Source organism: Metopolophium dirhodum, chromosome 2, assembly GCF_019925205.1.
Source record: "Metopolophium dirhodum isolate CAU chromosome 2, ASM1992520v1, whole genome shotgun sequence".
Lineage (NCBI taxonomy): Eukaryota > Metazoa > Arthropoda > Insecta > Hemiptera > Aphididae > Metopolophium > Metopolophium dirhodum.
In genome coordinates this window covers 34545332-34560302 of record NC_083561.1, presented here as the reverse complement: position 1 = coordinate 34560302, position 14971 = coordinate 34545332, and the positions used below count along the sequence as shown (strand labels likewise).

At 26.3% G+C, this 14971-nt stretch overlaps 1 protein-coding gene across 5 annotated transcripts in view; it reads left to right on the top strand.

Annotated features, from left to right (window-relative positions):
- The first annotated feature begins 779 nt into the window (after positions 1-779).
- LOC132938404 (sodium-independent sulfate anion transporter-like) overlaps positions 780-14971 on the top strand; it is a 34041-nt gene continuing 19849 nt past the window's right edge. The window contains exons 1-3 of one of the 5 annotated variants that reach the window (XM_061005217.1): positions 7838-8033; positions 9831-9890; positions 13043-13337. In XM_061005217.1, coding sequence (XP_060861200.1) covers positions 13118-13337 — 220 coding nt within the window. In that variant the 5' untranslated portion in view covers positions 7838-8033; positions 9831-9890; positions 13043-13117. Of the gene's footprint in view, positions 929-7837; positions 8034-8427; positions 8829-9830; positions 9891-13042; positions 13338-14971 lie in introns of those variants that run through there. The other 4 variants (XM_061005216.1, XM_061005219.1, XM_061005215.1 and 1 more) reach the window with 4 other exon arrangements.

The following is a 14971-nucleotide window of genomic DNA, read 5'->3' as shown; positions in this document are numbered from 1 at the left end:
AGGTAGTAGTTGTATTTATTGTTAGTAGTTACTGTACATAAATTGTACATGGAATTATAATTATTAGGTAATTACGTTGTATTAAAATACGTTTAGAAACAGCCAACAGGGAATTTAGCCCGCTCGCACAGTGAGCTTTCCTAACTTGTTTTTTTATCATTACATTACAAATGTAACTAAAATTTAAACAATAATAATAAATAACATAATAGTAATAATATTTATAGTCTATATAGTATATACTGAGTAATTGGCTATTTATAGATATACATATTATGTGTATGATTATAATATATTCTGAGGAAATACTAATAACGTACCTAATCACCGCGTTGACGAAGTTTTTATTTTTGTTTATCTTTGACCATGCTTTATACAGATTTCACTGCAATTCATAGAAACAAATTATATGATAATTTCAAAAGATACGTGATGTTTTTAAAAATGTATTGGGAAATATATCTAATAGGTATTTTTTATCATTATATTTTTGAGAAAATTATCAAATGTACACGTTGAGTCTTTAGAATTTATACGCGTCATGTGTGCACTTCGTACGATTATTCAATTTCATTGACATCACGCGTCAAACGTGATCGACAATTATAAACATGAGAATAAATTGACTTGCCACCTGCAGGAGGTTAGGTGTTAAAAACGAATGGTCAAAAATTAGAAAAAGGAACACACGCGTTTAAAAATGTAAGAAATGCGAAAATTTTAAACGGGAGTGGGGTCTATAAGCATTCTATGGTAAGAACTGCACATGCTTGTCATATTATAGTAAAACGCCAAAGCGTTGTTGCACCGTAGCTGGACATATAGCCTACACTCTTACGTCAATTTTTCAACTGTTTAGACTTCAGATTGATATATGGCAGCCTGGTGTTCATTACAATTTAAATATCGGGTATGCGGAGTATTTATAGTGAGTTGTTATCTAATATATTTTTCATTAATTATTTTTTTTAACCATTGTCATTGTATTTTGATAGTTTGTATTTTATTATACGGAATATATTTTGTTGCATTTTGCATGTGTAAAAAACCTACAAAATAACAACTGTATCTTGGTGGCTACTATGACTGCTACTACGGCTACTATTATTGTCTATTGTATATTTGCATAATATTTGCATATTATTATGTCAACAACTTGGTTTGTTGTAGGTATTACATAATTATTAATTGTATTCAGAGGTGGGTGAGTTAATGACAACGATTGACTTGACTTAACTATAACTCAAGTCAACGTTCAGAAACTAAGTCAGATAAGTTAATAGTTAGCAAAACAATATATTTCATTTTGAGTACCTAATGAAAAAATACTAATTTAACTCAGTTAAAAAGAAGTTGATTATTTTTTTTGATTACCATCTGGTCCTGGGGTGCCACTTTAATGAAAAAACTACCCATAATGAAGCTATAATTTTCAGTTAATTTTATGGCCACGGATTAAACGATGAGCAACTTACACACACCCCCTCCCCCTACCCTAAACACACCAACTCATTCAAAAATTACATATTTAAGAACGGTTTTGTAGAGACTAATTATCCACAATAAACGGTATAAATTATTATCCGCTTATTATGATGCTATATAACGATGTTCAGGATAAAACGATTCGCAACCATGTACTTGGTTAGTTGTATATCTCACGTTCAGATGTTAATATATAAGCCTAACCACACCCTATCCACTCCTCCCCAAATTGCATCTATGCCTGGCCGCCTGGGTCACACATAGTGATTGTGGACTTTCAAATTGCTAAACATTTTGTTGTTTTTATTGAACAACGCTTAAGTGGTTTAAGCATTTCAACTAAATAAATTATTAAAACAAGGAATATTATATTTTTTTTTTAATCATTGTACAGACTTAAGAGTGTAATTACTAATTAAACAACAGATAATATTTATGCATTAGTTTTAACAATAGTTATATAATATAGGTACATGATTTTTTTTAATAGAAAATTAACTAACTAGTTAAATTCAATTATTAGTAGTTAATGCCTAACCTTTGATTTTATTTAGCAATATATTCAATATTGTATACAAAATAATATTAGAGAAGAAATTCGAACATCGACATCGTACTATACGTCTTACCATAATATATAAATACAATAGTAATACGAGTTATAATATCAATACATTATAATAATAGAATATGATCATATTATAATTTTTTATTGTCCATAAAATTCTATTTTCGTCTAATACCACATTATTAAATATTACTATATGTATTGTGGTAGGTATTAGTTCAACACATCTTCCGGTGGCGGGAAGGAAGGATTTATAGATTATAATAATAGAATAAAGCTTTTATCGCAGTCTTCCAAAAATAGTTTTATGTAGGTACAGAAATTTAAATAAACCTTATTTATGTATATGCATACCTGCGTAGTTTAGTGTTTACATATAATATAATCTGTAGTTCCGAGTTCATATAATTTAAATAATATCACTACATTAGTACACTACCATGAGAAAATTCCAAATACTGATGTCTTCAAATTTCCAAAGAAATTAACTTAATTCGACATGGCATATTAATACTTTTTTTCCTTTTTTTCATTTCTGGTCCTTGGTTGATTCAGTTTAACGTTCAGCATGATTGCATGAAGTAACCTTGAACACTTCCATGCCAATACAGATATAATCTTCTTTCACGTCCATACAGATTGTTATATATACCACACACACACACACACACACATACACATCTGGACGAATTTGTAGTATATTTTGTTTAAGTTATCAAAATGTTTTTAGGTACGTGAATTCTTGAATAATTATTTAAAAAAATTGCTTATGGCTGATAACTGGAAAAAAAATACTCATAACAATAATACCGGTTACCTATACAATTTATCCGTAATCCAATCCATGGATCTACAATACTACGTTGGGTATAGGTACAATTTGTATTATTATATTATGTTATTTTACCTGAACAATGATCTTGAGGTAAATTTTTCTAATCTCAAATCACAACTACAGAAAATGAAAACCCAATATGGCAATATGAAATGTTGTGTTGTGACTTGTGAATACGATCTGTGTATATAATAGAATATTATGTTAAGTATAATATATAAGATACATAATATACCATATACACCATTGTTATGTATTACAAATAACTACATAAGATAATACCATATATTATTCAGTCCTGTAAAGAATATTTTTATATTGTAATGGGAATACTTTTTAAAAAATGTATTCCAAATACATATTATATTCAAATACTGTTAGAAAATATTTTTTTCTCGCTAATTTATGTTAGTTTTGGGTCGGTTGTGTACTATATTATTGTATAATGATATCGTTTATATTGGTTAATGCATCAACATATTAAATATAGAAATAAGTGTTATATATTTGTACTTATTGTATCTACAATAAATAATAATGTTGTAGACTAAATTACCAATATTATACAAATAAATAGATTAGAAAAATTTGTTTTATCACAAATCAAAATTATTTTTTCGTATTGGAAAAGTATTTTTAAAATAGAAAAAATGTATTCAAAATTCGTATTTGAATACTCTTTATGAAAAATATTTAAAATAGTATTAGAATTTCGAATAAAATAAAAGTATTAAAAGTAAAAGAATATACTTTTCATACGAATGCCTTACTGAAACTGCTTAAAATACCCACCTACTAGTCTAACGTCGGAAATAATCGTAAAGATTATCCATATAGATTAATCTCAGAACAAGACAATATGCACTTGTACGATTTATGACATTAAAACGTTCAATTTATTTACACATGCAGTCGCGTATATTATATTGTATCCAAGCAAGGTATAAGTTATTGCCCATTGGACTTAATTTTGAAGTGAGGTATAACCTATAGTATTATGAAGAAAACACATAGGATCCGAATAATATCGACTGAATTTAAACGCGCGAACGTATATTATGGTATATTGGTATATTGATTATAAATACAACATAATTTACCATATTATTAAAAAAACGATTGGAGATCTCAATCAAGCTAACGAGATTAAACGTCATATTATGCTATTTATAGATAGATAGGTACCTACAATTTTTAAATTTTTAAATTTTATTTATAACATTATTTAACCATATTATTCTTTCAGTTTAAACTTAAAAACGAAAACACGCGCTTCGTTCTTGTCAAATCAAAAATTGAAGAATAGACAATTTATTGTAACACAATAATAATTATTAACTAGGTACTAGATTTTGGGTGCATGTTCCCCAAAATATAACATGAATAAAAATATTGTACTATTGGATGCATGGTGGCCGTATATATGGTACAGTCGGTACAGACGTGCAATTATTTGTGCACGTCGTCCCATATTTGGCACAAATTTAACTTTAGTCCACTTTTAGGTGAAGTTTATCTTGAATATTTTTTTAAATATTTTTCTCATTATCCTGATGTTTTTTTACAATAGTACATTTTTTTCGGAAAAAAATAAAAAGTTATGCATGACGGGGTTAATTCTGGAAATGTTTTTTTTTTAAACACAAAAATGGAGACAGATACAAGGAATACTTAAAACCCTACGTAAATTTAATATCGTTAAAATGTATATTCGTCGTTATTCATCTTTTAATATTTGGACCAATTATGTGCAGAATTAAGATTTCATATGTCAGATTTGAGGATCATAAAAGTTGTAATTGTGTTTTTGTTCATATATATTTGGTTTTAAGATATTTTTTTTCAAATATATTTACAAAAAAATTATTGTATATGGCATATTTTTACTAATTTATTGTAATAATAAATAATCTGCAACGATGTTCGATTTTTGTGAGTAAAAATTAAATTCATGTGTGGATCACCCTATAGCAACCTATATTAGTTGAGAAATAAGATATAAAAATTCTACGAGTGTCAAGAAATCTATTTATATAAATTATATTGACAACAGTCCAGTAGTTTTTGAGTTTAAGATTATAAACATTTCTATAGAATAGATTAACGACAATAAGATGTTGATACCCCAAAATCTAATAAATAAAATTTAATGTTTTTTTGTTTGTTTTCTTTGGACTCAAAAACTACAGGATCATTTAAAAAATATATTATAAATTATAAAAGGTATATTAATATAGATTAATTGAGAATCGTAGAGTGTTTATACCTTAATTTTTCAACCAATATAGGTTGCTAGTGAGTGGTCAACACAATTTATGCGAGAGCACATTCATTTAGTTTTGTCTCACGAAAATTGAATGTTTTTATTTTTACATTAATGGTTGCCATTTATATTAAAGATTATAATATTATTATTAAAATTAGTTGAAATATGGAGTATAAACAATTTTTACAAATTAAAATTACTATAATTACGCAATTAAAACTGAAGTCACACAACAAAACCACTGTTTAGAACATTTCTATATTTTATTTTTTTAAATTTTTTTTTTTTATATAACTTGGGAAAAAAAAAAAAAAATATAACTTGAGCCCGGCAATTATGGCCATTAGCTGTTTTGTAGTTTTTTTGTAAGGGGGGGGTTTGGAACCGTTGGTTGAATATATTTTATTAAATTAAATAAAACTACACGTTATTGCAAAGTGTGTTAGTAGTATTTAAGCTAATATTAGTTTAAATTGTACAATAAGGTTTGACAAAAGTTTGACAAAAACACAGTATTTAGTGATACACTTATTATAAATTATAATACATTTTTAATGAAAATATTCATTAGGTATTCACAATTTATGAATGTGAGTATTAGGTACTATAATATTACCCCTGGCTGTTTGTTTATTTATCTATTTATTTTAACCAATAGCAACCACATACACACACACACATATAAATATGGCCATACGGGGCACCAAGCATATATTATATATATATATTCTGATTCACCAAGCATGCTCACCCCCATTATTTCCATTAAATAATGAATTTATTCAAATTCTTGAATTATTAGTACGTGACCGTGGACCGTGGTGACACAAAGCTCTGTTTTACAAACGAGAACCCTCCTTTTCTATATTAAATTACTTAGTGGATAATTTTTTGAAAATGTTGATGTATTTAATTTAAAATTAATGGTGTAGCAGAAAAATTCTCAAACATTTTAAAGTATACCTAGTATCTATTTATGTATGTTAAAAAATTTAAAAATCTGTTTTTTATAACTGCATTATTTAAGAAAAAAAGGGGTATAAATGTATGCTGGATGAATCATTCTGTAAACAAAAAAAATAATAATTTCCGTTTGCTAAAACAAAATCCCCGCGTAAGCCCATATTTAGAATTTAAAAACCTTTTTTAGTTCACCCCTTCTTTGTGGTACGAAGGTACACCGTGAAAATGTCAAGTCTCTAACTATCATGATTCTGAACACGTTGATTAGTCAATTAGGACATCTTCATTATCCATACATTATATAGGTACCTCACAAATAAAACGTATTTTTATATTGTACAGGTAGGTAGCAATTTTTAATTAATGTACCTAATAGTTAATACTACCTAGTGTATTAAGGTTTTAGGTATTGCTGTGCGCTATAATACAGGTATACAACAATACAACCTATGTGTATATAAATATATTGCTTATCGTGTTTGGCATATTTTCATACAGTTCGGTGATTTTATGGTACTATGATTTCATAATAGCAATATACAGGGCTGGGCATTTCGTGTATTTTATAAATATAAATATTATGCACACGGCCTCATATACTAAAAGCTTAAAGAACAAAAACGTAAAATATGCACTTTTTACTGTAACAAAAATCGGCCGTTTAAAAATAATAATAATGCATACATTAGGTATGAAAAACTACCGTTTTAGTTGTATGGGGAAATAAAAAATTATTATTTACCTAACTTTTTTTATGAATAAACCACCTTAGGTGGAGATATACCTAAATATATATATAAAAAAATGAATAATATAATATTATTATCTTATTAGAAAAATGATTCTAACTTCTGAGATGAATCCTGTTTTCTATAGGTAGTTATGTGACGTTTTAAAGTTTTAAATGCTCATAAAAAAAAATGATGAGTATATTTTTTCTTAATTTATTATCATAAGCAACTATTTTAGAATACGTTGTGTGTAAATGTGTAATTTTGCATTCATGTTTTAGCACTTAATATTTAAATACTAAAATACATAATTTTATTAAACTAAAATTTAATTTAAAATTAAGTATCATAAAAAATGTATACAGGAAATCATACACATTTTTTTTAAATTTTGTAGTACGTATTATGTAAAATATCGAATAATTACAAATTGCATAAAAACGAATCGAAAACTACTTGATATTTTCATATTATAGTAATTATTATTGTCTTGTCAGGATTTTTATATATATATATATTATATGTATAATAATATTGATTCTAAACCTAAAAAGTTTTGTTTTATTAGAATAAAAAAATATGAACTCGGGAATACATGCTTTGAACTTGAACCTTTATCATTGTCTAGGTCTAGCAGTGTTAACCTTGCTATGGTATTCGGTTTTGTTGGTATTTTTTTCGTCACTGCGATTGTAACACAATTATTTATAATTTTTATCTGGGCGTGCATGTAACAATGAAAGAAAAAGTAATGACTTCTTAGGTAGGTACAATATATTGTAGAAAAAAAAAAACAAAAACAAAAATAACCCAAACGTCTTGTACACCATAACGACCATTGATGACTCGGTCATCAAAGTGATACTACGCGGTCCCTTGACCTTCAGTTTCCCCCTCTGTCCCCTAAGTCCACCCCTCCACGGATAACCGTTCTATGTCGACTCGTTTTTGCGTACCTATCTGCGTACCGGTTGTGTACCTACACGCTACCTGAACCTGAATATCAGTGTTTACTCGCGCTGGGCACAGTACCTACTACACGACTGTAGTGATCTGCCTGCTAAATGATCCACGAATAATAGACTCGCAAAATCCGTAATCGTAATTTTATTTAGTAAATTGTGTTTTTGATCGGCCGTCATAATATTACATTCACATTGAGTGCGCGTTTCCAGGACTTAAATGGTGAGTTAAATAATTGTTGTAATAATTCAAACTGCGACTGCGAAAATACTTACCTATAATATTTTTTACAGTCATATTATAAATTACTGACAATACGGTTTAGTTATAAAACGGCGAATTCATCACATTGTGCCACATTCGAATGCGAAACGATAGAGTTGAACAAATTAAACCCAACGCCTCAATAATAATATTGTACTTTTTTTTGTACTGTTGCTGACTCTTTATTGTCACTGAACAATATACGTAAACAGTCGCGCTGTTGGAAACCCCACCTCTGTAAATGGACTCGTATTCACGGTTGTCGATAGAAAAAGTATTTCGAAAGTTAATTCGGTTTTTGTTTGAAAATTGTTCAATAGTTTTCTCATCGTACAGACGTCGTTCGGAATGTGTTCATTTGTTGTTATCGTTGATCGTTGTATTGCGAAAAAATCGGCCGCCGTTCAGTGATGTTTATAGTATTATGTATTGCGCTAAATATATCAAAATGTATTCGTAGGACGTTATTAAAGTGGACTTAAAAATTTTAAATTGCATGACGCGTAGGTGCGAAAATTGATCGATATCCGGCTATGCCTCAATAAGTTCCCGGTTGAGCAGGTTTCATTGCGCGGATTGTTTTTATTTATAAATAATGTTTTTTTTCTTAATTGACCACCGATGGCATAAACCTTCGATAGTTTCAGGATTGGAGTGCGTGTTAAATATTTAGGGTCAAAAAGAATGTGTGATTTTCAGTAGTTTCGTGAACATTTCCCTATATTTTCCAATATTAGTTTTGAGCTCGTCGAAGTAAGTTATATTATACTTTTATAGTTACCTATAGCTGCCGAAACAAGTATTTTTTTAGTATCGGTTGTCGTATCGGTGTCTAGTGTAGTTGATAAACAAAAAAAATATTTCTTCAAAAATATTAACAGAATTATTTTCGTCAACATTGATTGAATAAAAACATGTAAACTATGCAAATCTGTTTTTTGTATATAATTGGCATACTTAACAATAAACATGCATAATAATATTATTATAGTTATATCACAAAATATTGTAAAATCGTGTGTGCATTTAGAACTTTAGGTATGCGTAATATGCTACTGTTGTAGAAAGATGCAATTTTGTTGGCAAGGTACAGAGTGTTCAACGGCTCATAAAATATGTGTTTTGAATAACGTGTTAAGTTAGGAATTATCATGAAATCATTTCAAAATGTATTAAGTATTCAAATTTCAAATTCCTCTGTAACAATAATTTTTAATCTGCTTAAACTGTTTAAAGTAGTTGACTTAATATTTTTGAAATTTTATTTTTAAAAACCGTGATATTGTTTTCACGCAGCTCTTTGAAATCTCAATTTAGTATTTACTAATTACTTGCACGTACTTTGCCTATATAAAACGCCTTTCTGAAATCTTCATACGAGACGATAGTTTATTATAACATATTTTATAACCTACATAAGACACATATTATTATGATTATTATTATTAGATACATATTAGCATTGGTTAAATATAGCTTAATTTGTTATGCATAATAAATGTTATTAGGTGTTTAAAAAATGCTGCATTATGAATAATATTAAATAAATTACAAATAAGTAATTATTATAATATACTTTATTACTTAAATGTTTAAATAAAATATTGTATAATTTTAAAATTTTAAATACCTAATGAACGTTAACCAATTCAAAATATTATTATTTTATTTCGGATCATGTTTGAAATAATGGATTATAAGCGGACAAAGGATTTTGATAGTTCCTGAAAAATTAATTTAATATTTTTTTTGCAGTTGTTCATGGTAATTTTGTACAGAGCTTCTATCAGAAGGCATTTCAGCTGTTTGTTATAGGTACCTAATATTTGTGCTTATTTTTCATGATAGGTATTAAATTAATATAATTAAAATTTTATAAATTAAAGTTATTAATTTAGGTAAATATGTTAAATTAACAATAATATAAATAATTAATGATTTAAATAGTAGGTTATAAAAGTATTATTATTATTATTTATATTTAAAGTGCACATTATAATAAGATCTTCTATTTATTTTTTATTTCAATACTTTGTAAATGGTCGGTTTGTTGTATCATTCGGGGTAATTTTGAACGCATACTTGGACTCACCAAGCCACCAAGGCCAGCTGGTGAATGTCCAAAATTCGTCCAATACCCAGTAGTAGTTGGTAAAACCTAGGTTATACCAATTAAATTTGGGTTTTATTTATACATCTTGTATACTTATTATTTATTACCGGTACACAAATGTAAATATTTATAAAACGATCCAAAATAATAGGCTGGTTTGTGACCATCAATATTAGCCCCTAAGCGTAGAAAACAATTATTTTGGACCTGCATTCATATATTAAATGGATGTACAAATAATTATTATTAATATTATTATTATCATTATGTATACTTAGGTACATATTATTTACCAAGCTCTATATGCATTGAAAATTCATTTATTCAACCTCGTTTTTCGTTTTATCGTGGTTAATTCAATTAGTTTATTTACGTTTTTATTTACATTGCGTTATAGATACCTATTACTTAGGTGTATTATATTATGGATAAAACATTAGGCATGACACACAACTATTTGGTTCAATAAATATTAAAATACATATTTTAAAAATGCATATAATATATCTACCTACAAATCACAATATTTTTTCTTTTATTTAACTGCAATAGTTGATGTATTTTATTTTTATATGATGTTGATTGAATTATGATTGTTAAATTAATAATTTAAAATTAAATAATTTAAACATCTACATTAAGATGTTATACTTTATTTCAACTATAAATTGTTAGTAGATATTAATTTATATATTTTTAAGTATCCAACTGTGTATACTAATAAAATATATTATAATATTAATATATTATCCTTATTATTTCGTAACTAAACGAATTATGTCGAATAAGGAATATTGTTAATAACAGGTTTATAATAGAAATTTTGCAAGTGAAATGTCAATTCGCGTTTTTATCATTATAATAGACTAAAATATTTATCAATTTTCATCTCTAAAAGTTTTAATTTAATTTAATCTAATTTAAACCATTGTTTCGATTAAGTACTAGCTACTAAAGATTTAAAAATGTGTTTTATAATGGCGAGTTACTATCAACTTTATTATACATACGATATCAAGCGTATGACTTAATATAATATTATGTGTATGTGCTATGTTAGGTACACCTTAGAATAAATTATATGCGTATAGACCAAACTATAGTCTATTATTCATATTAGTATAATTTTCGTGCCATAAAAAAAGTAGTCGAACAACATAATAAAATATAATATTACCTATATTATAAAAAAAATACTAATATTTTATTTCATGTTTTTTATTCAAGGACTGTCGTCTTCTACGAATTACAGTTTACGATGTTCAATCATTTTGGAATGGTTAAGATTAATAAAAATAATAATGATAATATGTAAAAAAAATATATATAATATTATTCATGTTAATCTGAAAATACAAAAATACAAATTTTATCATCTAATATTCTAATTGTATTCTATTTATTATTTTATGATAAAGATGCTGTGAATTTGGAATGATAAAAATAATAAAATTTATATTATACAATATACTGGTTGAATGTGATTTACTCAATAGCTTATTGATATTTCCTATATTTCTTATATTACCTGTTAATATTGTTTCTATACTATGTGTAATATTTAAAATTCTGAAAATGTTGTTAATCGTTATATTTGGAGGTGCTGGATTTTATTATTTATAAATTCTAACAATATAATTACAAAAAATATGTTAACGTACTTCAAAGTTTCATATTAATTGTATTTAAATTAAATTTTTATAAATTGTATTATTGTGTGAAAAAAATTACTCCAACTATAAAATCTATTCTAAAGCTAACCTTCTTCTAGGCTAATTTTTATATTCAGTAAATCTGAATTCATTTTTGAAATTGAATGACTATTATATTATTATTAATTATTATGTACCTATTATTGTGATTGCTGAATTGTTATATTATTATTACATTACCTATTATGTGTATGCATCTAAACCATAAGTATGTTTATTACTTTTGTTGAATCCTAATTAAAAGAATATTAGTATAGTAAAGATCTTAATTCATAAGTCATTTAATGTCTATATATTTGACTAAATGTACTTTAATACCCATCCAAAAATTGATTATATGGCATCAAGCTAATAATACTTATCCTACGTAGGAACAAGGGTACATAAATTATAGTGTTAATTTGAATAAATACTTAAACCAGGAAAAACGTATTTTATGAGAAATTAAGAACACACAATACAATTCTTGTCCTTCATAGAGTAGACATTTTAAATGAACACATAAAATATATAATCAAGTATTTAATGCTTAGTCCTACCAAATTAAAATTCTGCAATTTATTTTGTTTTTAGAACGATGAGGAAATTAATTCAAAATATTATGTAGACATTCGGAATTATTTATTTAAAATAAACTATTGTTGTAAAATTGTAAACTATAACTTAACGATAAATTGTTTTATGAATCACATTTTCTAAAATTAATGTGTTTCATTTTTGTTCTATTTAAAGTTTAAATATTTTGTTATGCCTATTTTTGTAATGTTATTTTCAGAATTGAAAAATAATAGTTTACAAATAATTTTATGATTCATTCATTAATATAAAAAAATATATGGTTGAGAATTTTATTTGATAAAATATGTCCTCCAGATGCTATATATTATTTCAGGAATTAATACGTAGAGATACGTTGTCTTATTACAGATATTACTTATTCGTTATTACAATTGGAGATAATTACAATTTAAATTATAATATTTAGTTATAATTATTGGCAGAGTGCCTACCTGGCCACCTCCTATATATATATATATATGTAATTTACGAATGCCGGGTTATCTAATCGTTAGAACTCATCAAATAGTTAATTTAACTATATATTAAACCTAATCACATTATAATAATTTGTTTTCGTATAGATTCGCATCGATGTGTTCATGCAGTCATTATAAACGGATAATCCCATCGACGCGTTGACTCACTGCAGTGATAATATGAATAAGATTAACAACCATTTGAGCTACAAAATGGAAGGTGACAAGTCTACTGACAACGGCGATGATTACTACAAGAACGTCAAGCTGGTAGGGTTTGTGAAAACAGACTCCGAAACACTGGCCGGATATAAGAACGATGCGTTCCAATGGAGTTCGGCAGACAATTTGTCAAGTTACCCATCGTCTTACCCCAGAGAACACGACATTTTAGCTTCTAGTGAGTATTACTGCACTGCAATGTTTAAGAATTATTATTTATTACTATCCATAATATAATACATTATAAAGCCATACAGGGTAATTTAAAAAGTATGCTAATTCACCCCCTTTTTTTTATAATGTAGTGATTTAAAATACAAATTTTGAAATTCTTAAATATTTTACTTATAAACCATATTTTTGAATACTATAAATACTTATTGTCTTCTTAAGGAGTGTCTTGTGGTGCTACAAATTTAAGTTTTTCAATTGAGAATTCACTCTTTTTTACTTAAAATTATTCACAGATGAAATGTTGATGTATCTAAATCAGATTTGAACATTTAGTTTCTAAATTATTAAACATTATGCATTATGGATATTATGCTCATATAGGTACATTATACACATAACATAAAATAGATGATTATGTAATAATATATACGAAAAATATTAGATAATTGATTCGAGAAAACTTAAAGGAAATACAATAATAGTATGGTTTTCTTTTTAATTGATTTAAAAACTATAATAAATGATTAGTAAACTTTATTAGTCTATTAGCATTTTAAATTTTTTAATAATCGTTTGAATAATAACTAATAAGAATATGACTAAACAAATATTATATAAATATATACTACCTATCGGCTACAACAATTAAAATTTTTTTTGTGTATCCATATTGCCGGACTAGTATCATGGAATATTATCCTTAGTAACTTTAATAAAGTTTAATAAGTCTGAAACTAATAGTTCGAATTTTGGTATGGATGTATCAACATTTTGTAAAAATTATCTGATAAATAATTTATTTAAAGCAAAAAAGTGTGGTTCTCATTTGAAAAACAGAAGTTTTAATAAATACTTTTAATAATTAAAGCAGAAAGTGATTAAATAGTATAAAAAATTACAATTATTCAAAAAGATGGTTTTAAAGTATCTTTAAGAATTGCAAAATCAGATTTTGAAAACTGCATTATTAAAGAAAAAAGAGGAAGAGTATGCTTAGTGAATTACCATGTGTAAGGAATAATTGTAGATGATTATTATTACTTTACCGACGTCTAATTAGTGGTGATGGTTACCTAGATAATTCGAAGATAATTTTAAGACCTGAATAACTACTGAATAACTACGAAATGTATACCTATCTTACCATTTATTTATTTCTTACTTTCGTATTATGTACAATATAAATTTAATTTACGATATAAAAAATCAGATAGATAGGTGACCATCAGATAGATAGGCACTACATTATATCATTATACAATTATAAACGTTACATTAGTAAGTGTCTACTATAGGTATTAGGTAGTCTAGTACTTTAGTTAATACAATCATTTCATATTCTGTGACATCTCAGAAAAACATAAAAAATGTTTGTCGCTGAACAAAAAACTTTTGATTTAGTAGGTATAACCTACTACCTTATGAGTATGGGAAATAAAACTACTATAATTTTTTAATTAAAAAATGAGCTTACTAGATGATTTTTCATCATGATTTTTAAATCACTTTTAATACAGAAACTAATAAATCAATTTAAAATCAAAGGTTCGTTTCGTATGTCAATGCTATTATAGTTATTACTTATTACCTACTTGAATATTATTAATCTATTATACCTATCAGTTCATGATTGTATTA